Source organism: Lingula anatina, chromosome 5, assembly GCF_051362555.1.
Source record: "Lingula anatina isolate TDL-2025a chromosome 5, LinAna3.0, whole genome shotgun sequence".
Classification (NCBI taxonomy): Eukaryota; Metazoa; Brachiopoda; class Lingulata; order Lingulida; family Lingulidae; genus Lingula; species Lingula anatina.
Window position 1 is genome coordinate 7844826 of NC_141771.1, and position 22809 is coordinate 7867634.

General features: G+C 40.5%; 4 protein-coding genes across 5 annotated transcripts; all 4 read left to right on the forward strand.

Annotated features, from left to right (window-relative positions):
* On the forward strand, nucleotides 1-3419 carry LOC106164816 (uncharacterized). The gene is made up of 4 exons (XM_087012357.1): nucleotides 1-144; nucleotides 880-1091; nucleotides 1270-2146; nucleotides 2761-3419. Exons 2-4 carry the CDS (start codon nucleotides 903-905, stop codon nucleotides 3381-3383), a joined length of 1689 nt encoding a protein of 562 aa, XP_086868483.1. The 5' UTR covers nucleotides 1-144; nucleotides 880-902; the 3' UTR covers nucleotides 3384-3419.
* A 1783-nt stretch (nucleotides 3420-5202) lies between these two features.
* Nucleotides 5203-9783, forward strand: LOC106164817 (uncharacterized). 2 transcript variants are annotated; one of them, XM_013542846.2, is made up of 4 exons: nucleotides 5203-5400; nucleotides 6573-6784; nucleotides 7053-7929; nucleotides 8994-9783. In XM_013542846.2, the coding sequence occupies exons 2-4, from the start codon at nucleotides 6596-6598 to the stop codon at nucleotides 9614-9616; spliced, it is 1689 nt and encodes a 562-aa protein (XP_013398300.2). In that variant the 5' UTR covers nucleotides 5203-5400; nucleotides 6573-6595; the 3' UTR covers nucleotides 9617-9783. The 2 variants fall into 2 exon arrangements, with proteins under 2 accessions (XP_013398300.2, XP_086870076.1); XM_087013950.1 differs by lacking the exon at nucleotides 5203-5400 and adding an exon at nucleotides 5408-5530.
* Nucleotides 9784-14017: 4234 nt separating this feature from the next.
* Nucleotides 14018-16605, forward strand: LOC106169275 (uncharacterized). The gene is made up of 2 exons (XM_087014203.1): nucleotides 14018-14913; nucleotides 15133-16605. Exons 1-2 carry the CDS (start codon nucleotides 14211-14213, stop codon nucleotides 15717-15719), a joined length of 1290 nt encoding a protein of 429 aa, XP_086870329.1. The 5' UTR covers nucleotides 14018-14210; the 3' UTR covers nucleotides 15720-16605.
* Nucleotides 16606-17200: 595 nt separating this feature from the next.
* On the forward strand, nucleotides 17201-22576 carry LOC106169276 (medium-chain acyl-CoA ligase ACSF2, mitochondrial-like). Its single transcript, XM_013548687.2, has 5 exons — nucleotides 17201-17888; nucleotides 18264-18387; nucleotides 19496-19702; nucleotides 20226-21129; nucleotides 21349-22576. The coding sequence occupies exons 3-5, from the start codon at nucleotides 19514-19516 to the stop codon at nucleotides 21969-21971; spliced, it is 1716 nt and encodes a 571-aa protein (XP_013404141.2). The 5' UTR covers nucleotides 17201-17888; nucleotides 18264-18387; nucleotides 19496-19513; the 3' UTR covers nucleotides 21972-22576.
* Nucleotides 22577-22809: the final 233 nt, after the last annotated feature.

Genomic DNA, 22809 nt, shown 5'->3' on the forward strand with positions numbered 1-22809 from the left:
AGACCAGGCTGGATAGACTTTTTTTTCTGGATCACCACAAGGTTGTCACATGACAGTGGGCACGTTATCAGCCACTGCCAGTTTACCGATAGGCTTATAAGATTATCTCCAAGGGCGAGGTGCGCAGACGGATCCGTTGTGACGGTAAGTTTAGATCTACCAGGTACCTGTAAGTGTACAATAGGATTCAGGGTGGTTCTTCTGTACAAGTATCTTAAATCATTGAGATAGATTTTTAATGAAGTAGAAAGTTGACTGTGTTTTCTACAGGACGTATTTTGCCATTTATCTTAACCAGTGGATAACTTGGTTGTTCCAATCGTATTTATTCCATGTTTTAAGCACATATTCACCCGTGTGAATATACATATGAACAGAAAAGACCACGTACCCCTTCGCTCATAAGCGCAAGAAAAAGCTCAAGCGCGCTCGCGTGCACACACACACACACACACACACACACACACACACACTGCAGGAAAACAACACTTCGATCGGCAAGGGTGACAGTGCCATATATTGACCTGGAGTTTGTTGCACGAGGAGATAAATCTGTTAGAAACTGGCACCTATGACCTGAATTTCTTTTTATTATCGCGCCGCGGAGATCATTTCAGAAAAGGACGCCCCCCTCTCCTCCCTGAGCTTACGGATGAATTTATCAAGTTATTAAATTTAATCTAAAGAGAAAGTTAAATACATCTCAGTTCGTGAAATGTTGAAAAGAGGATAGACAAACATAGAAATCATGGCGGTATGCATTGGATCAAAGATTGAGTCACTGCTTAAACAGAGCGCGGTATGGTTAAAACCAATTTAGAACATTATTTAGGAGCTTAATAACGTGAGCGTTTTGAAAATATCAGTTTTTCGTTACAGGGTTTTTACACCTCTATAACGAGATGGAAAGACTGGGAAAATTTGGCTCTCTTCAAACTAGTTATTACCATAGACCGTTGTCCACTGCTGCTGCCTACGTCACGCTGCCTGAGGTTTTCGATTCCACGGCGACTAGGCTGCCCACCAAGACTGCCGTGGTGGTATACCAGAGTCGAGACAACAGAGAATGCCTGACATTTGCTGAACTGCAGGTACACTGAAAAAATAATGCCGTGACAAAACAGTAATAGGAGAAAATGAAGAAAAAGTATAAATTGATTTTCCTTAAATCAGTTTTCGAAAAGCGTTTGAAACTTCAATGAATTATCTCTCGTTTCCATTTCCCCTGCTGATTGTTAATCAACCACTTTTTTCTTTTTTTTCTTCCAGAACCAATCCAAGACTCTAGCAGCAGCTCTGACACGGCGAGGATATGCGCGCGGAGACCGCGTGGCCTTTTTCGCGCCAAATTGCATCGAATACTTCACAATCCAGTTAGCACTGAGTCGCATTGGCTGCAATATTTTTCTCCTTAGCAACCTCAACGCCCTGGAGTCTGACGTGTGGCAATACAAGTGTCGGGCCCTGTTTATGTACATAAAAAACAATGAAGAGGTGGACATTTGCAGAAAGTTAGTCGACAGAAAATCTCGCGAGAGTGTGGAAAAAGACGTGATCATCTTTGGTCCAAACTGTGACGTCCCCATGGAGGGGACCGTGCCCCTGGCCAGCGTCATGGCTGCAGGAGCGGGACATGACTGGGATGACGTCAAAATTAAAGCTGGAGAGGTGGGGTCAAACCCGGATGACCCTTACTGCGTCTTCTTAACATCGGGTTCTACGGGTAAGCCCAAAGGAGTCCAGTACACCCATATCAAGTACCTACACCAGTGCAGCGTGCTGCATTCAACGGCTATAACGGAAGACAGCTGCTTCTTCAACGACCGCCCTGTGACTTGGCTGGGCGGTAGTATGACCTTGCTTAGTATGTCGGTGTTTGGAGCGACAGGAGTGACGGTGAATTCTGCTCTGGTGGTCGGCGGGGGAGACGTGGATTTTGTAATTGGAGTCTTGAAGCGGGAGGTGTGTACAGATGCAGTGATGATGCATTATTTCATGGTGGATCTTCTACGTCGTTATAACCCGGAGATCCACGCGGTACCCTCTCTACGACATATTTTAACAGGGGGCCAGAGGATGGATGTGGACGTCTTAAAGAAGATTCAGGCTCTATTGCCACACGTTGAGTATCTCGTGGATAGTTACGGTTAGTTATATCACCAATTGTTGAAATAGGCGTTTATCTATTCATTTATTATTATTATTATTTTTTAAAGATATTTACATTCCATTAGCATTCATCTAACTATAATCAAAGTAAATTCTTGTTAAAGACAATATTTATTCGACAGTATATCCTGTGTACTTTATCCATATTGTACCTACCATCGAACGTGAGTAGTTATCTTTTGCACTTCTATGTTTTCTACAGAGTCACTTTTTTAAAGAGCAGGTTGGGGGAATGAGCAGTCAATGTTCCCCATTGTCTTTGAGCATAAATGCGGGGATACCACCCTCCCGTTGATCACTCAAAACCAAAACAGTATTTTTCAGTTTTGGAAACGTTGACAAGGTACGGAAACACCCGAGAATCACCAAACGGTGCCTTTATTACTTGGGTTATTGGTGAGGGTAAGATTAAAAGTGGGAAGTCACATTCTTTCGAATGCACCTCACAGGGTCAGAGGCTCGACAGACGAGCGCCATGGTAATCAAGCTAGAGGGCTGATACACATGTTAATGTGTAACCCGTTCTCCTAAAACAATAAACATGATCCTTGACGTTCTATTTGTTAAATGAAATCTGATGCTTTTTTACAGGGTCTGCTGAGTGCGGCCTTGTTTCAGTTGCCCAGTGTTGCCACACCTACAAGGCTTCTGACGGTGAAGAAATTTTCGACGGCATCGAAGTGAGAATCGTCGACGAAAACCACCGAGACGTCCCTCGCGGAACCAGCGGCGAAATCTGCGTGCGTTCGCCGACCGTCTATGCCAACTGCTACGTGGACAACGAGGAAGCATCCAAGGCAGTGATTGACAACGCTGGATGGTATTGCACCGGGGACATCGGAGTTATCGACGCAGACGGGAGACTCGCGATAAGCGGCCGCAAGGATGACATGATAAAGCGAGCGACTGTTAAAATATTCCCTGTCGATATTGAGCCGATACTCAAGCAACACTCCGCCATAAAAGATGTCGTGGTGATAGGCGTGCCTGATGATCGGTTAGGGGAGGAAATCTGTGCATGCGTCATACTAGATGATGCGTCCTCATTGGCTGACGTAAAGAGCTGGTGTAAAGAGCAGTTTTCTGTCGGACCTGATGGCCTATCAATAGCCCCTGTGTTATCCGTGCAGTTTTCTCAATTTCCCACGACTGCCTCTGGGAAAACTGATAAACGTTTGGTGAAACAGGCGGCACTGGACTATTTGAAAGTATGACTTCCATATGTGTTCAGGGCCGTAGCCTCCGGGGGGGGGGGGGGGGGGGGGGGGGGGGGGAGCTGCCCCCCCCCCCTGGGATTTGAGGTGCAAAAAAAAAAAATAATCTCAAAGGTAAAAATAATAACTGCAAAGTTGGTATCAATTCTGTGGCCAGAACTCATGGCCACTAGACAATCTAGGCTAATCATTCAACAATCTGTTTACAAAGGTGTACTGTTTTTAGCCAACTCAGTTCATGCCAAAAAACTCGCCCTCCCTTAGGGACCTATCCCCCAGGCTGTTATCAGGTTATTGTTTACCCTGACTGTTTGCCCAACAAATCTGGGAGGGCTGTTTTGAAAAAATGACTGTACTTATGGCAAAATGAACCCACGATTTCTGACTTCTGATTGAGCAATAAATAACAGTTAAAACGCACCAGAATGCAGTATTATACATACAGTTTTTAAAAATTTTCCACACCGTGGGAGGGGCACACCCACACCCACGTCCCCCTCGTGTCCGCTTACTGCCCCCCTGGCATTTTGCTCAGGCTACGGCCCTGGTGCTGCGTGTATTTTTGAAAGGGCACTTACTGGGGACTTTTCAGTTATCTATGCTGTTTGGAGGCCTGTTTGCAATGTTTAAATTTTATACGGTTTTCCATACCAATTGACAGTGGTAATTTTATTACAGACGCTCGCCACATTCTTCATTTAAAATGTATCGTTGATCAGGATGAAAGAATATTCTTTTCTTTTTTCGCCCTTTGCAAATGAAAAAAGGCCACAGCTTTGTGTCATAATAATACTTATAGCATGCGGCATTGGAAAATTTGAAAGTTTGACTTTCATCTGCTGGTACTTTTGATGGGACACGTTCCATTCGGACATACTGGATACTACCCTGAGTGTCAGAGCAACGTAAAAATTAGCTTGCAAATATTAAATATACCTTGGAGTCATTTTTACTAGGTATTGCTGATATGGGTTATATATGAAATCAAGATCGAGCTGGCAATACCGGAATCTAGAACCTAGGGTAACTGGATACAGGTTTATATGTCAAATGTGCTATCTATATGGTTTTCTACACTAAAATTATGTCTGTTATGATAGAGACGATGACCATTAAGTTCAAATCTATGACTCCGTTCACACGGAAAGTCTATTTTCTAAAAATATATTTTCTATTCGCGGTATCTTGTAATCACGGTCCCTGTGCCCTGATTATCCCGCAGCGTAATTACTGGCGGCGCGAGCCAGTTACTTCCAAAGCTGTAATTAATTCTCGGGGTATTCAGGGCACAGGGACCGTGATTACAAGATACCGCGAATAGAAAACAGATTTTTAGAAAATAGACTTTCCATGTGAACCAAGCCTATATTTGATAAGGATGCAAATTTTATTCGTATATAAATTTGTTCTACAGCTACAATTTCCTGTCTTAACACGGTAAAGAGGCCTAAGATGTGTGCCTTAATCATAATATTTTACCAGCACGACTAATATCACGCAATTTTTGTTTTAAGTAAATAGCCTAAATAACTCATGACACATTGCGATAGAGAAGCCCCGACACAATCGACATCTTGATTTGACCATTAGAGTACTTCCTTAAAAGTGTGAACTTGGACCCAACGTGTGATGTGTCCTAGGTTTGACAAACTCATACCTGGGGCAAGGGGAGGGGTGTGAGTGCTTCCCCACTGCTTTCAAAAGCAAAACGAGTTATCCCCTCCCCCATTCCGAAATTATGGAAAAAGTAAACACGTTTCCTATTGTAGGAGCTAGGGTCGCCCATACTTGTCCCATATAATTATGTAATAGTCTCTATGTGATATTGCTATTTGCAATACGCCATGCTGTCGAGTTACGGGGCCCAGGCTGGATAGACTTGTTTGTTATATCCTGAATAAGCCACACCCGTGTCACATGACAGTGCGTGCATTATCAGCCATTGTCATTTAGGCCTACCGATAGGCTTATAAGATTATCTCCAAGGGCGCAAGGTGCACAAAGATCCGTTGTGACGGTAAGTTGTAGACGATATAACTACATGTACCATGGAGGTACCTGAATGGATGGTGCTTCTTTACAAATATCTTAAATCATCGATGGAGTTCTTCGATGAATTAGAAAGATGATTGTGTTTTCTTCAGGAGGTAGGGCCTATTTTGTCATTGATCTTAGCCAGTGAAATATAACTTAGTTGTTCCAATCGCATTCATTCCATGTTTTAAGCACAGATTCACCCGTGTGCATACACACATGAACTGACAAGAGCACACACCCCTTCGCTCATAAGCACAAGAACAAGTTGATAAAATTGAATCCATCCAGATTAGAGCATGTAAGATTATATTCCCAGAGCTGCCCTACGATAGGGCATGTTTTGAAACATGGAAACTTATCACTCTTGCTTGTAGAAGAGATGAATGATCCTTAACGATATTGCATAACATGTACAATTTACTCTGAAGGGCACAAAATCCATCATTTGCTGCCAGAGATAAATGAAAGTTCCTATACTTTGCGCCGGGTTTATAAGTACACTGTGCCAAAATTGAGGACTGTACGGTCGTCAAAAACTTTTATCCCATGGGCTTTATCAAATTTTAAGAACTGAGGTTTTTATAAACTTTTAATGTGTATCGAATCATTTTAACACTTACAAGTATATTTTAAGATTGTGCATCTCACGTCTATTTGCTTTTATTGTAAAATCCAACTTTTTAAGTTGCAAATAAATACATCTTATTATTATAAGAACAAGCTCGCGCGTGCGCGCGCGCGCACACACACACACACACACACACACAACTACGATACATAGCTCTCCGATCGGCAAGGGCGACAGTGTCGTCTTCTGACCTGTAGTTTGTTGAACGAGGATATAAAACTGGCAGTAACTGGCATATGTGACCTGAATTTCTCTTAATTTTCGCCCTCGGTGATCATTTCAGAAAAGGACGCCCCCCCCCCTTTCCCCTGAGGGTACTAATGAATTTGTGACATTATTATATCATTCTAAAGAGAAACTTGAATACACTGCAGCTCGTGAAATGTTGAAAAGGAGATAGACAAACATCGGAAACATGGCGGGATGTACTGCTACTAAGATTGAGTCACTGCTTAAATAGAGCATTATATTATTTAGGAGCTTAATAACATGAGCGTTTTGAACTTATTAGTTTTTCATTACAGGGCTTTTACACATCTATAACGAGATGGAAACCTTGGGAAAATTTGGCTCTCTTCAAACCAGTTATTACCACAGCCCGCTGTCCACTGCTGCTGCCTACGTCACGCTGCCTGAGGTTTTCGATTCCACGGCGACCAGGCTGCCCACCAAGACTGCCGTGGTGGTATACCAGAGTCGAGACAACAGAGAATGCCTGACATTTGCTGAACTGCAGGTAAATCGTACGCTGAAAAAAAATGCCGTGACAAAACAATTAAAAGGAGAAAGATGAAGAACAACTATTATTTCTGTCTTCTTTAATCAATTTTCAAAAAAAAAAAAAAAAAAAAAACGTTTGAAATGTGCCATATCTTTGTTAATGAATTATTTTGTTTCTTTTAAGAATTAATAAAAAATAGATCATATGTAGAAATGGTTTATATTTCTTATTTTCATTTCACCTTCTGATCGCTAATCAACCACTTATTTCTTTTTTCATCCAGAACCAATCCAAGACCCTAGCACTAGCTCTGACGCAACGCGGATATGCTCGCGGTGACCGCGTGGCCTTTTTCGCGCCAAATTGCATCGAATACTTCAACATCCAGTTAGCACTGAGTCGCATCGGCTGCAATATTTTCCTCCTTAGCAACCTGAGCACCCTCGAGTCTGACGTGTGGCAATACAAGTGTCGTGCCCTGTTTATGTACATAAAAAACGAAGAAGAGGTGGACATTTGCAGAAAGTTAGTCGACAGAAAATCTCGCGAGAGTGTGGAAAAAGACGTGATCATCTTTGGTCCAAAATGTGACGTCACCATGGCGGGGACCGTGCCCCTGGCCAGCGTCATGGCTGCAGGAGCGGGACATGACTGGGATGACGTCAAAATTAAAGGTGGAGATGTGGGGCCAAACCCGGATGACCCTTACTGCGTCTTCTTAACATCGGGTTCTACGGGTAAACCCAAAGGAGTCCAGTACACCCATATCAAGTACCTACACCATTGCAGAGTGCTGCATTCAACGGCTATAACGGAAGACAGCTGCTTCTTCAACGACCGCCCTGTGACTTGGCTGGGCGGTAGTATGACCTTGCTTAGTATGTCGGTGTTTGGAGCGACAGGAGTGACGGTGAATTCTGCTCTGGTGGTCGGCGGGGGAGACATGGATTTTGTAATTGGAGTCATGAAGCGGGAGGTGTGTACAGAAGCATTGATTATGTATTATTTCATGGTGGATCTTCTACGTCGATATAACCCGGAAATTCACGCGATGCCCTCTCTACGACATATCTTAACAGGGGGCCAGAGGATGGATGTGGGCGTCTTAAAGAAGATTCAGACTCTATTGCCACACGTTGAGTATATCGTGGATAGTTACGGTTAGTTATATCACCAATTGTTGAAAGATGCGTTTGTCTATTCATTTTTAATTATATCTATTTTTTTTCTTTTTTTAATCATTCATCTAATCATAATCAGAGTAATTTCTTCTTAAAGACAATATTTATTCAAAAGTATACCCTGTGTATTTTATCCACACTGTACGTACCAACCAACGTGTGTAGTTATTTTTGTCACTTGTATGTTTTCCGCAGAGTCACTTTTGTTAAGGATTGGAGATTTGGGGAATGGTCAGACCAAATTTCCCATCGTCTTTGATAAGATAAGATAAGAGTTTATGTAGCCAATTATAAAAATCGGAAATCATTTTCCTTTTGAAGCAATATACAGAGTAAAATAATAGAATAATACAATAAATAAATAAATTATGAATTTAGTTTTGAGATCAAATTAAAATGCGTTACTGCACTTGGATAAAAGCTGTTTAAAAAGCGTTTACTGCCTTTAAAAGTTAAAAGTCTACTGTTGCTTGGTAAAAACGTAAAAAGTGATTATGCAGGATGGAAAGAGTCTTCCGTGGTGTTGACAATTCTTTTCTCCATTCTGTCTTTAAAAGTGTCATCCAGCTTGGGGAGTTCCTGCCCGATAATCTAACTTGCAGTTTTTACAACGTTTGTTAGTTTCTTCCTTTCCTCCCCAGCTGTCCCGCTATACCATATTATAATTCCGTGCGCCAGAATGCTTTCAATTACACACCTGTAACACACACCGGGGTTTGTGCATAAATACGGGGTTATCCCCCTCCAGTTGATCACCCAAAAACCATAACGGTATATTTCAGTACTGGAAATGTTGACAAGGTACGGAAACACCTGAGAATCACCAAACGGTGCCTTTATTAGTCGGGTTATGGGTGAGGGTAAGATTAAAGTGGGTAGTCACATTCTTTCGAATGCATCTCACAGGACCAGAGGCTCGACAGAAGGTAATTTGGCAAGAGGGCTGATACACAAGTAAATGTGTAACCCGTCCTCCTAAAACAATAAATATGATATCAACCCTGTACGGTCTATTTGGTAAATGGAATCTGATGTTTTTACAGGGTCTGCTGAGTGCGGCCTTGTTTCAGTCGCCCGGTGTTGCAACACCTACATGGCTTCTGATGGTGAGGAGATTTTCGACGGCTTTGAAGTGAGAATCGTCGACGAAAACCACCGAGACGTCCCTCGCGGAACCTGCGGCGAAATCTGCGTGCGTTCGCCGACCATCTACGCCAACTGCTACGTGGACAACGAGAAAGCATCCAAGGCAGTAATTGACAACGCTGGATGGTATTGCACCGGGGACATCGGGGTTATCGGCCCAGACGGGAGACTTGCGATAAGCGGCCGCAAGGATGACATGATAAAGCGAGCGACGGTTAAAATATTTCCTGTCGATATTGAGCCGATACTCAAGCAACATTCTGCCATAAAAGATGTCGTGGTGATAGGCGTGCCTGATGATCGGTTAGGGGAGGAAATCTGCGCATGTGTCATACTAGATGATGCGTCCTCATTGGCTGACGTAAAGAGTTGGTGTAAAGAGCAGTTTTCTGTCGGACCTGATGGCCTATCAATAGCGCCTGTGTTATATGTGCAGTTTTCTCAATTTCCCACGACTTCCTCAGGGAAAACTGACAGACGTTTAGTGAAACAGGCGGCACTGGAAATTTTGAAAGTTTGACCTTCACCTGTATTTTATTTTATCAGAGACGTTGGGCACATTCTTTATTTGAAATGTATCTTTGATAAGAGTGCAAGACATTTTATTTCATTTTTAGCTCTTTCAAGTATACAAAAGACCGCTGCTTTGTGTAATGATAATAATAAATACACCAGTACCAGTACCAATACGTAGTGTTTAAAGAAAATCCTTGATTACATTTGCCATGCGATGTCCGCACGGTGCTTGCTTACTGCGCATAATGTACTTTTCTTAACGGCGTTTGAGCGACGGCAGACTGTGGTCGTGCGAAATAGTATGGAATCGTACAGATTTTCGACATTCGTACATGTAGCCTAGCTGAATCTTTTAACATTTTTTAATGGTTAGCCTGTATACCGTAGCAATATAGAGATGGCATTGCACTATTCCCGCATTGTACCCGGTACGGTAGACTTGCGGTTATCTTAAATTTCAGGCCTACCCAACTACTAGACTCGGCACGTAAGGATCCTGAATTAACCTGTATATCGGACCAATCTACCCGTTTTCAAGGTGTGTGTCAGATCGCATTTCGGAGTATCATACCCCAGGACAAATTTTGTAGCACGACTGCGGGCTCATCCACGCTCGGCTGAACAACCATAAACTGTACTCTTACTTTAGAGTACTCTATTTTATTGTCTCTGTGGGGATAAATGGGGACTTAACGACGTTCGGTTTGAATGTTTTACCCACTTTTGATAGGGCGTTTTTTGCATTGTATTAGATTAATGTGGCAGCCTAAGGTTCATCTAGGAGGCTTTCAAATTTATGCACCCGGTTTTAAAATCATATAGCGAATTACGACAATCGTTTACTATCCATTCAAGGTGACAGCCGAGCATGCCAGGGCTCATCCTGTCGGTGTTCTGGCTGATACTCCGAAATGCGATCTGAAACACACCTTGAAAACGGGTAGTGTGGCCCGATATACCGGTTAATTCAGGATCCTTAGGTGCTGAGTCTGGTAGTTGGGTAGGCCTGAATTCTATTTTATGTATTTCTACTGAGAAAAATATTTAAATGATGAACCATTTTGTATAACATCCAAGGCGTGTTACACGTACCATAATTGTGGAGGTCTACAATAAATGTATATTAGAAAAAAAGAAAAAAATCCGTGCCATTTTCAATTTTTTTCTCACGAAAAACACAATAATTTTTTGGCCTGAGAGGGAAGTTTTCTTTGAGACCTTCCAGCATTACTTTCTTTGCCGTGGCTCCGTGGTGCTTCCCAGCAAACACTGGTATGTGGGGTACAGTTCTAGTAATTGAAATGCAATACTTTTTGACAGAAAATTCAATAGTGTCTGAAAATGTCCCTTGATTTTAATATCAATATTTAAATATTAGAAGAAATTAGTATTTTAAAGTAAAAAAAAATAAAATCTTACACTTTGTCTCTCTAAGTTACATAAATTAAAACTATATTGTTTCGTTTGGTTTGGTTAAACGTTTTAAAATTATTTGACGTTATTCGGCGCTAAAGATGTCTCATTAAAATGGAAGCTCACTTGTAAGGTTAGTTATCAATAAAAGGAAATGGTCAAATTCATGTAGGGTTTGAAAAGGAAGAATTTAAAACACAAGGAAATCAATTTTAAATGGCATTTCAGATAAAAAATAAATACACTGTAGGACAACCCAAACGAGCAACAAGCGTGTCAGTGTTGACGAAGCAGATGGAAAATCGCGATGAGCGGACATAAAGATGACTTGCTAAAAAGAGCGACAGTTAAAATATCCCCTGGCGATATTGAGCAGAAACTCAAGCATTCTTTCACAAAAGGTGCGTCTGATGATGGGTTACATCGGCGCGTCTGATGATGGGTTACAAGGGGGTTGAACTCTCAAGAACGCGGTAACTTGAGTAGGTTGATATTTTTGGTGCTTTGTCTCTCGTTCACATAATACATTTAAAATGATATTTGCACCAAGTTACTACACATCGTGTCTTTCTCCCTCCCAAATGCGCCCATAGAATATAGCACGATGCTGAGCTTACAAATGCCCCGATTTCGTGAACCTTTCAGTGCACGCTTTATAGTATGATGCAAAAATCGTCATTACGCAGTCGAGTCACATTTGTTGGTTTTCAACCATGATTCAACTCGTCTAGCTCGATATAGTCTTACAGCTAGTAATTTCTCGTTCAGTAGACTTATGCTGTTAGGCCCGCAGCTGGTTGACTGGGTTATAGCTGGCTCGATACCCTGTAATGCAAGATGTCAACTTGAGAGAACTGGGAAGACGTGAATACATCGCCTGCACTTTACCTGCAAGGTAAATAACAAGTACATGTATGTATATACACTGTGTCCTTTACGGAGATTTCTCTGATGAAAGAGGTATACCTATAGGTATAAGTAAATGATTTATATCTAGGTAGTGACACCATAATAAAGTTAATTAGAATGGATCATAATGATGGCCATCGAGTTAATACACAGCTAAAAGCACTCATCCAGACTTCATGAAAGAGGGAGAGACTGCATGATGACATGGATAAAGACAAGAAGATCTACAGCCCAGCTGGATAGGCCTGGAACTTGGTTTATTTCTATAATACATTAACAGAAAATTATGCCCACGATTAGCAATGAAATGGTGCCTATTTTAATATTTGGCATTTATTTTTTAATATTAGAATTATAAAATGGCACTCAGAGTGAATGCTGTAAATTTTATGCTCTAGATATTCTATTTTAAGCTCTGAATGCTGAGGTTTATGTAACATTGGTGTCAGGCGCATCAATAATTACATAGGTACACAAAGAATACATGTCGGAGGGTTCTTTATCATAAATATAAATCCAACTGAATGATTGTCGAAAAAACCCCGTGAAATCATGCATGTTCGTGTGTTAAGTAAAGAGGAGTTCGAAAACAGCAGAAATCAATATGGTTTGTGGCAAAGGTAAAAGGTAGCGTTTTGTTTGATTTAGTAAAAACACAGCAATTCACCGGAGTAAAGATGTCTGAAGGGAGAATTATGATCAGTCGCTACCGTTCTTCAGTAAAACACATTTGTAAAACAAAGGATTTGAACTTATTTAACATTGGCAAAAATAAATAAATAGATAAAATTCAGAAAATATAAAGTAAATAACAATAGCAAATAATTGACCCTCACAGAAGGCAAAAAATTGACTACAAAAAATGCAACTAAAAGCCGTTCTTGCAACATATTTTTTTCATGCATGTCCAATATGTATCACCAGCTGCATTTTATTTGCACAAAAATAATTACACTTTCTCTTTCAAAATCTTGACACATTTTAATCTAATAAAATGCATTCAATTTCAGAATTTACAAGATTGAGCTATGGAGCGGGTGGGAAAGCTTTACTCCTATAAAACAAGTTACCGCCATACCCCGCTGTCGACTCCCGCCGCCTACGTCACTCTACCGGAAGTCTTTGACTCCACCGCGGACCGACTGCCCACCAAGACCGCCAGGCAGCAGAGAGAATGTCTGACTTTTGCCGAACTTCAGGTATACCGGGCTCATGCTCTTAATAATTTAAAAATTTTTATTTGTATTTTTTTAAATTTAAATTTGCTTCTTACACCCCATTTCCATAGATTAGATCGACCTACTTTAGATCGACCTAACTCCCTGGGGGTTCACGCTAAATAGCTGTCAGCCGGGCGGACACGAAAGTTAATTATCCCCTTACAGCTTGTAGTAGGCGGGACGGACATTTAAGTCGGATTATCTGAAAGAAATCTAGTGAGACTCCCCGCGGGGATAGATCGATCTAAAATCTATGGGAATAGAGCCTTAGTGTTTCTACAGACTAATTGAATTCCACACATTTTGAAATTTGGCACTTGATCCCGTTTGAAATATGCATGTATTCACAGTTTATTAACATTGGGACGTAGCTGAAACTAGCTTAAAATAAGATGTGCCCACTAAGGGAGTGCTCTCAGATGTAAAGGAAACTATGTGGTCGGAAAGAAACATCAAGATAAAATGGTGCATTCCTGTATCTTCTGGACTCAGTTTTTCTCACTTTCATAAGTCACACATTGCAATTTCTCCTGCGCACAGGCACAGCGTATCCATGAGCGCAACATTGGCTACTTGTATGCCCAAAAAACATTAGAATTAAGAAAAAATTCACTCTCTGGGGCCTTAAGTGATTTTTTTTTTTTTTTTTTTTTTTTTTTGCAAGTAATATAAAATAAATCAGTGAAGGAACAAATCATCGTTTTTCAAGAACAGTTGAACAAAATGAACAGAAAATAACTGAAAATGAGTAGAAAGTGCTATATTAACCATTTAAGGCCTCAGATAGAGTCGCACAACTTAAACTCAATAAAAGGTACTATTTTACGATTTTATATTACCTTTATTGTTTTGCAGAAACAGTCCAAGGTTTTGGCTACGTTACTGCTGCAGCGTGATTATTCATTTGGTGATCGCGTGGCTTTTTTCGCGCCAAACTGCATTGAATATTTTTCTGTTCAGCTGGCACTGAGTAGAATTGGGTGCAACGCGTTTCTCCTCAGCAACTTGGCCACCCTTGAAGATGACGTTTGGCAATACAGATGCCGTGCTCTGATAATGTACATAAAAACCGACGAAGAGGTGGATGTGTGCAGAAGGATACTGGCCCGAAGATCACGCGAGAACGTGGATAAAGACATCATCATCTTTGGTCCAAAAAGTGACTTCATCACCTCTGGTCCAAAATCTAACGTCACCACTGAGGGCAATGTGACCCTCAGCAGCGTCTTTTCAGCAGGAGAGGGACAGAACTGGGAGGACGTCGTGGCGAAAAAGGGATTTGTTGCACCAAACCCAGAGGATCCACTTTGGGTTTTATTCACGTCTGGTTCCACAGGTGAACCCAAGGGAGTCCAGTACACCCATTGCAAGTTCCTACACCAACGCCCCTTTCCGGACACAGTGGAAATGGGGGATGACAGCTGTTTCTTCAACGACCGGCCGATGACTTGGTTTGGGGGCAGCATGATGTTGCTCGGTATGGCGGCGTTTGGAACGACGGGGGTTACAGTGAATTCTGCTCTTATGGTCGGCGGTGGAGACGTGGATTATGTCATTGAAATCCTGGAGAGGGAAGAATGTACGCATGCAGTGATGCTGAACTATTTCTTGGTTGATCTTGCCGCCTGTTTCAATCACTCGGTTCATTCGGTGCCTTCTCTCCGGCACATTTTAACAGGGGGTCAAAGAATGAAGCAGGATGTCTTGAAGAAGATAATATATATACTGACTAACTTGGAAGATGTGGCAGAATGCTACGGTATGAAAACTCTCCCTCCCCCATCTTCCTGCTACTCTCTCATTCTCTCTCTCTCTCTCTCTCTCTCTCTCAATCTCTCTCTGTTTGTTGCTATACATAAATTTGTCGATTGTTTTATACGTAACATTTGAACAGCACACACAAACACACATGCCCGCACACACACGAACATCTTTTTAATGTTGAAAAATAGTGAGTACAGATCTATTTCAATAACAGGTATGACAGAGGTGGGTTTGATTGCAAGCACCATGTGTAACAAGACATACAGTGGCCAAGACTTGGAGGACATTTACAAAGGTATTGAAGTGAGAATCGTCGACGAAAACCACCGAGACGTCCCTCGTGGAACCAGCGGCGAAATAAGCGTGCGTTCGCCGACCATCTACGCCAATTGCTACGTGGACAACGAAAGAACTTCTCGAGAAGCGTTTGATGCAACTGGTTGGTTCTGTACTGGTGATATCGGTGTTATGAACTTGACTGGCAGGATAACAATCAGCGGACGTAAAGATGACATGATCAAACGAGCGTCTGTTAAACTATTTCCTGCCGAAATCGAGGCAATCCTCAAACAACACCATGCTGTCAAAGATGTCGTTGTCATTGGTGCACCGGACGTTCGGTTTGGTGAGGAAATTTGCGCGTGCGTCATTCTTGATGAAATGTCTTCACCTGCTGACGTTAAAGAGTGGTGTAAAGAAGAGTTTCCCATTGGACGTGACGGTTTGTCTCTTGCACCGGCTTATATGTCACCTTTCGCGAATTTTCTACTACTAGTAATGGGAAAACCAACCGAAGATTGATCAAGCAAACGGCTTTGGAAAAGCTCCAATCGTAGGCTTACTTCATTAATAGTGAATAATAAATGATGTTTATTGCTTAAAGGAACAGAAGGCCAATTTTTAAAGCAATATAGCAAATAGTAGATATTGAAAATCAAAATCGGCGCCCCTTTTCAGAGAATGTGCTTATTTTGTACGTGAGACGTTAAAAATAAAAAAAAAACATTTTTGAAAAAAAAAAAAAAAAAAAAAACACCCAAAATCCGTAAAAGAAAAGTTACCTCTGGAACTAAACTACATAACAATTCTATAGGAACAAATGAATCCATGTATCTACTACAAAACTGCAACTTGAAGATAATAAAAAATGTGTATTATTATGTTATAATAAGAAGCAAATAATAGTGAATGTTCTAAACCCACCATTACGGTAACGTTTATTTATATCATATGTAAAAACATCATTACTATATAAGGAAATATGCGCATGTGTCATTCTAGATGATGTGTCTTCATTGGTTATCATTTAGAGTTGTAAAAAAAAGTTTTCTGTTGAAACTGATCGCTTGTCAGTGGCGCCAATGTTATGCATGCAGTTATTCTGTGTCCAACGACTGCTACTGTGAAACTAAAAAACGTTTAGTGAAACAGGCGGCATCGTAAATAATGAAAGGTTGACTTTCATTTACTGGTATTTTTGATGGGACACGTGCCATTCAGACAGTTATACTGGATACAGGCTTATATATCAAATGTGCTTTCTATATTGTTTTCTACACTAAAATGATGACCCTTATAAGAGACGACAGCCATAAACTTAATTGTACATTTGATAGGGATGCAAGACAATATTCACTGTTCTACAGCTGCAATTTCCTTTTCAGATTAACATACTTTATTTCAAATCTATATTTGATAAGGATGTAAGATATTTTTCATATAAGTTCTTCTACAGCTACAATTTTCCCCCTTGAAACAGCGAAAAGACCTCAGATATGTGCTTAATCATAAAACATTTTACCAGTACAAGTAATATCACACAATTCATATTCTAAGTATATGCTAGCTGTATAGCCTATTTGTTGTGCTATATTTTCCTGCAAATTCTGTAGCTGTCACTTTCCATCAGTGGATTTCATCCTTTCTATCACACGTATTTCTAAAAGCTAGATAAATGGCAAATGCTTACTGCTAGTATACTATTTCATAAGTGAGAGATTGAGCATTTTGAGTAGATGGCTCGTATCAAAAACGTGAGTAGCATGTGTAACAAAATAAAAAAGTCTTCATCCAATGCCGTTTCACCCCTAAATTTTCGTTTTTTTTAATTATTGATTGATTTTTTGATCCGGATCACCACCAAAAACTAATCATCTGTTCCTTGGCCCACTTCTGACAGTTCCTGAAAATTTCATCAAAATCGGTCCATAGCTTCTTGACTTATGTTGATGACACAAAAAACAAACAGGGGTGAAAACATAACCTCCTTGGCGGAGGTAAATAGGCCTATCGAGTTATTTCTTATATATGTATACAGTATGTATGACCCTGAGGCCTAACCCTATATATTGATTCAAAACGCGCGCGTACGCTTGGAAAGACAACCTAGATCAGCTTAAGTTACAGTTACAGTTATAGCAGCACGTACGGGTCGAAAAGTTATTTGGGCACGGCTTGGATTTATGTAATGAATAATTAGGCAGGATTTCTCTCAGCAAAACTTTTACATGATGTTTTAATTCTAACAGAGCTTCAAGTATCAGTGTCTTGCGACTCAATGACCACGTTTTCAAACCCTTAGGGAATATATGGAAACGTCAAAAACAAAACAAGGGATCCCGCCTGTGTAGAATATAGGAATTGTGCGACCTAGCTACAGTATGTTCTTACACGTACGTACGCTTCACCCTGTAAGCACACGTTGTGACCTAGGATATAGCACTTCGCTGCTTTATATGATAATATTTAAATCATCTGTACGGGGTCGAGGCAGACTGTCGGCTTTAAAACCAACACAGACAAACAGCAAGTAATCTGTTTTTCAGCAGAACAGCCGCTTGTTGACTAGTTTTCGCCCTTAAGACACCCTGAAGTGCATAGTGCCAATTGAGGAGAACTGGGAAAACGTGAATACATCGCCTGTTCGTGGTGGACTTCCAAGTCACAGAATACTTACAGGGTAAATAAAGAGTAAGTATACACACCAGTTAATGGTATATTTTTTTCAAGGGTGGGGGTAGGGGTAATTTGTAGCAAAGGGAGGTACCTTTAAATAGATCAATGGTCTATAAATACTTGAGTAGATATACGCTAGATCCTGGAGACGGAGAGGTTGGCCAGCTTACACAGAGGTACACTGACAAAGTTCAGTCAAGGTCAACAGCTCAGCTGGAGAAACAGAGGCCTTGAGCTTGATTTTTTATACATATCGTACGTCTTCTACTTTCAGGTGTACATGTATCAACAGATAGTTGTGACCGCGATAATCACTGAAATGTCGCCCATCTTAACATCTGGGATTGTATTTTTTAATGTGTAATTTTTTGTGTCGTTTCTTGAATACAGGTACTTTTAGTATAAAACGACGGACAGGGTGAGCACTCGAAAGGTCATGCCCTAAATACGCCACTTAACACTGTATGCCAAGGCCTATGTGACATTAGTGACAGACGCATCAATAATTACACAGGTACGCTGCGCGTTAAGTGACGCGTGACGGAGAGTGTTAATAATGTTATGGAAAAAATAAATAATTGATTGTTAAAGTTAACTAGTATTTGCTGTTGTTCAGTAATAACAAAATTTGTTAAGCACACAGTGTATGCAATTTAGCTAATGGACAAGGTTGGCGCATTAAAAGTATGAGATCAAATAAACACACACAAAAAAAAGAGATTAAGATGAAATTAAGTTAGAAATAAACACATGCCTATAAAGGTTTATTCAAGTAAATGGGATTGAAGTATTCTGGAATCTTTCCTTCCTAATTTGTGCCACAAAAATCTCGATTGGTTTTTAGATCTTAATTTTGGAAAATCTGGTGGTTAAAAAATAATCCAACTTATCCTTGTCACCTTATGTTTTGAAAAAAGGAATTCCATAGTTCTGAAGTTTTTTAAAGTGATAAATTTTTAAAGCTTGCTTTAAGCTGGGCATGAATAAAAATTTCATGCGTATATGTCTAAAATTGTGGCCGCTATTGTGAAACAAAAAGTTGGCTGCAAACAATGAAACGAGCAGACAAAAGTAATTATAAAAACCAAAACATTTTTTTCCAATGTCAACGCTACATGTAGGACTTCCTTGTTTCTCCATTACTAAGTGCTTCAAAAATGGTCGATATGAAGTCACAGATGCCTTTTATGGTGCTCGAAAACAATTCTATTTTTAATTCCAAATTCCAGGCCTCATTAACGATGAAAGCCTTTAGCGATAGTAAGCCTTTCCTTTGTGATCATGAATAAACGACTCAAATAGCGGTATCATGGCGGTCGCTATTATCACATAAAAGAGCACAAACAATTTGGCTAGGTTTCGGGACTTATGCTGTATACACATTAGTTATTTTCCAAACCCAAACTAGTTTCAATACGGGAGTAATGAAGGTGTTATTATCATTATTATTATAATTATAATCATTATTATTATTTTATCCATGATATTGCGGTTTAAGTCGTTAAATCAGCGTTCGCAATCACAAACCCAAGGTTTATGATCACGAACGGCTAGCTCGTTTACAAGGCCTTTATATCTTTGTTTGGATTTCTTTTCTTAATTGAAAATTCATTCAATTCCAGAATTTACCATATTGAGATATGGACCGCGTGGGGAAACTTTACTCCTATAAAACAAGTTACCACCATACCCCGATGTCGACTCCCACCGCCTACGTCACTCTACCGGAAGTGTTTGACTCCACCGCGGACCGACTGCCCACCAAGACAGCCGCTGTGGTTTACCAGAGCAGGCAGCAGAGAGAATGTCTGACTTTTGCCGAACTTCAGGTATACCGGGTTTATACCTGTATCTGCTTTTAAATATTTAAAAATCTTTTTTGGGGGGATTTTTTTTAATTTTGTTTTTCCCAACAGTTATTTTTGTGAATTTTGACTATTTGTGAATTTGAGGGGCTAAATGTAGGTAGAAAAGCAGGGGTTTTCATTCAAACATTGACGAGGGGAGGGCTGTTTGGAAAACGACTACATTTTGTAGACTTGTGAAAATGATGATGAAATGAATAACACCAAAATCAACAGTGAAAGCATTGCACGGGAAACGGTTGCAAAGAAAAATTTAATACTTGTTTTTATTTTCGAATATATTTCACTCTCTTGACATTGGAATAACATTGGAAAGCAGTGAATGTTTCTCTTTACTACAATGTATCACGTCTTGAAATCTTTTTTTTTTTTTTTTAGTATGTCATAAAAAAAGTTTAAAAAAAGGCCCCAAATAGTGAAGTTCTCCTTTGACTCACAAAGAATACTTCTTTACGATTTTTTAAAAATTGCCTTAATTGTTTTACAGAAACAGTCCAAAACACTGGCTGCATCACTTTTGCAACGTGGGTATACATTTGGGTATCGTGTGGCTTTTTTCGCGCCAAACTGCATTGAATATTTTTCTGTTCAGCTGGCATTGAGTCGCATTGGCTGCAACACGTTTCTTCTCAGCAACTTGGCCACCCTTGAAGATGACGTTTGGCAATACAAATGCCGTGCTCTGATAATGTACATAAGAACCGACGAAGAGGTGGATGTATGCAGAAAGATACTCGCCCGAAGATCACGTGAGAACGTGGATAGAGACGTCATCATCTTTGGTCCCAAAAATGACGTCATCACCTCTGGTCCAAAATATGAGGTCACCACGGAGGGTACCGTGACCCTCAGCAACGTCTTTTCAGCAGGAGAGGGACAGAACTGGGAGGACCTCGTGGCAAAAATGGGATGGATGGCACCAAACCCGGAGGACCCACTTTGGGTCTTATTTACGTCTGGTTCCACTGGTAAACCCAAGGGAGTCCAGTACACCCATACCAAGTATCTACACCAGTGTCCCTTCCTTGCCATGGCAAGTATCGGGGACGACAGCTGTTTCTTCAACGACCGCCCTGTTACCTGGCTTGGCGGTAGCATGACGTTGCTTAGTATGGCAGCGTTTGGAGCGACAGGAGTGACAGTGAATTCTGCTTTGGTGGTCGGTGGTGGAGACATGGATTTTGTCATAGAAATCCTTCAGCAGGAAAAGTGTTCGCATACATCAATGATGCATTATTTTATGGTTGATCTTTTCGCCCGTTTCGATCCCTCGGTTCATTCGGTGCCTTCTCTTCGGCACATTCTTACAGGGGGTCAAAGAATGAACCTGGATGTCATAAAGAAAATACAAGGCCTGTTGACTAACGTGGTAGATGTGGCAGAATGTTACGGTATGATTACTCACAATCTCTCTCTCTGTTTCTACACATAGATTTGCTATTATTGTTTAATACGTTTATCTTTGAATAGCACTTCCCTTCCACGACACATATACCCGCATACACACACACACACACACACACACACACACACACAGGAACTCTTTTGATGATTATTTCATGTTTATATACACTGTAGAAACACCAAGTACAGAACTGTCTTAACTACAGGTACGGCCGAGGTGGGTTTGATGGCGGGCACCCTATGCAACCAGACTTACAATGGCCAAGACGGGGAAGAAATTTACGAAGGTACAGAAGTAAGAGTTTTGGACGAAAACCACCGAGACGTCCCTCGCGGAACCAGCGGCGAAATATGCGTGCGTTCGCCGACCATCTACTCCAATTGCTACGTGGACAACGAGAGGGCCTCTCGAGAAGCGTTTGATGCAACTGGTTGGTTCTGTACTGGTGATATCGGTGTTATGAGCCTGAATGGTAGGATAACAATCAGCGGACGTAAAGATGACATGATCAAACGAGCAACGCTTAAACTATTTCCTGCAGAAATCGAGGCAATCCTCAAGCAGAACCATGTCGTCAAAGATGTCGTTGTCATTGGCGCACCGGACGTCCGGCTGGGTGAGGAAATTTGCGCTTGCGTCATTCTCGATGAAGTGTCGTCACTGGCTGACGTTAAAGAGTGGTGTAAAGAAAAGTTCTCCATTGGACGTGACGGTTTATCTCTTGCACCGGCTTACTATGTTACTTTTTGCGAATTTCCTACCACAAGTAATGGGAAAACCAACCGAAAGTTGATCAAGCAAACGGCTTTGGAAAAGCTGCAATTATAGGCTTACTTTATCTAAGAGTGAATCATAAATGGTGCTAATTGCTTAAAGGAACAGAGGGCAAAATTTTAAAGCAATATATAGCAATAAGTAGATACCTAGTATTAGCCATGACGTTAAGCCCCTTGAGTTACAGTTTAAATATTTATCAAAACATCCTTACGTCATGTATAATTTACTATGACTGCATCACTACAAAATCTATCTGAACGCGGTATAAAATTAAATGACCCGGAACATACTTTATCATTTAGGGTTCTTTGCGTAATGTAAAGACTTTGTAAAAATTAACATTTGAATTTAAATTTAGACAGTCGTGATTTTTTGTTCTATACACATATATGTTTTAAAAAATTGATCAAAACTTTGAATTCATTCAATTTTATTTTTGAACACTTTGGCATGTGAAATGCACCTCATTATTGGGTTTGGGTGATATACATCATTACTAGGTAAGGAAATATGACATGTCTCATGATACATGTAGATGATGTGTCCTCATTGGTTACATTAAAAGTTAGTAAAAAGTAAGTTTTCTGTCGGACTTGATGCTCTGTCAGTGGGTTATATGTGCATTTTTATATTTCAAACAACTACTGGGATAGACGTTTAGTGAAACAGACGGCACTGGAAATATTGAAAGTTTGACTTTCATCTGCTAGTATTTTTGATAGGACACATGTCATTCATATATATATATATATATATATATATATATATATATATATATATATATATATATATATATGCACGTACGGGAGTTCGACGACAAGTTGATTGGGCATGGTATTTAATGCATAATTTTAAAGCAACATTATTCGCAAAAAAAAATTTGTAAGAA

Excerpts from the sequence above, each read along its gene's own strand:
- LOC106169275 (XM_087014203.1), top strand. The coding sequence starts at position 14,211 with ATGTACATAAAAACCGACGAAGAGGTGGATGTGTGCAGAAGGATACTG. Across the intron at positions 14,914-15,132 it reads AGATGTGGCAGAATGCTACG|GTATGACAGAGGTGGGTTTG; the intron begins GTATGAAAACTC and ends TTTCAATAACAG.
- LOC106169276 (XM_013548687.2), top strand. The coding sequence starts at position 19,514 with ATGGACCGCGTGGGGAAACTTTACTCCTATAAAACAAGTTACCACCAT. Across the intron at positions 19,703-20,225 it reads TGACTTTTGCCGAACTTCAG|AAACAGTCCAAAACACTGGC; the intron begins GTATACCGGGTT and ends ATTGTTTTACAG. Across the intron at positions 21,130-21,348 it reads AGATGTGGCAGAATGTTACG|GTACGGCCGAGGTGGGTTTG; the intron begins GTATGATTACTC and ends TCTTAACTACAG.
- LOC106164817 (XM_087013950.1), top strand. The coding sequence starts at position 5,509 with ATGATTGTGTTTTCTTCAGGAG. Across the intron at positions 5,531-6,572 it reads GATTGTGTTTTCTTCAGGAG|GGCTTTTACACATCTATAAC; the intron begins GTAGGGCCTATT and ends TTTTCATTACAG. Across the intron at positions 6,785-7,052 it reads TGACATTTGCTGAACTGCAG|AACCAATCCAAGACCCTAGC; the intron begins GTAAATCGTACG and ends TTTTTCATCCAG.
- LOC106164816 (XM_087012357.1), top strand. The coding sequence starts at position 903 with ATGGAAAGACTGGGAAAATTTGGCTCTCTTCAAACTAGTTATTACCAT. Across the intron at positions 1,092-1,269 it reads TGACATTTGCTGAACTGCAG|AACCAATCCAAGACTCTAGC; the intron begins GTACACTGAAAA and ends TTTTTCTTCCAG. Across the intron at positions 2,147-2,760 it reads GTATCTCGTGGATAGTTACG|GGTCTGCTGAGTGCGGCCTT; the intron begins GTTAGTTATATC and ends GCTTTTTTACAG.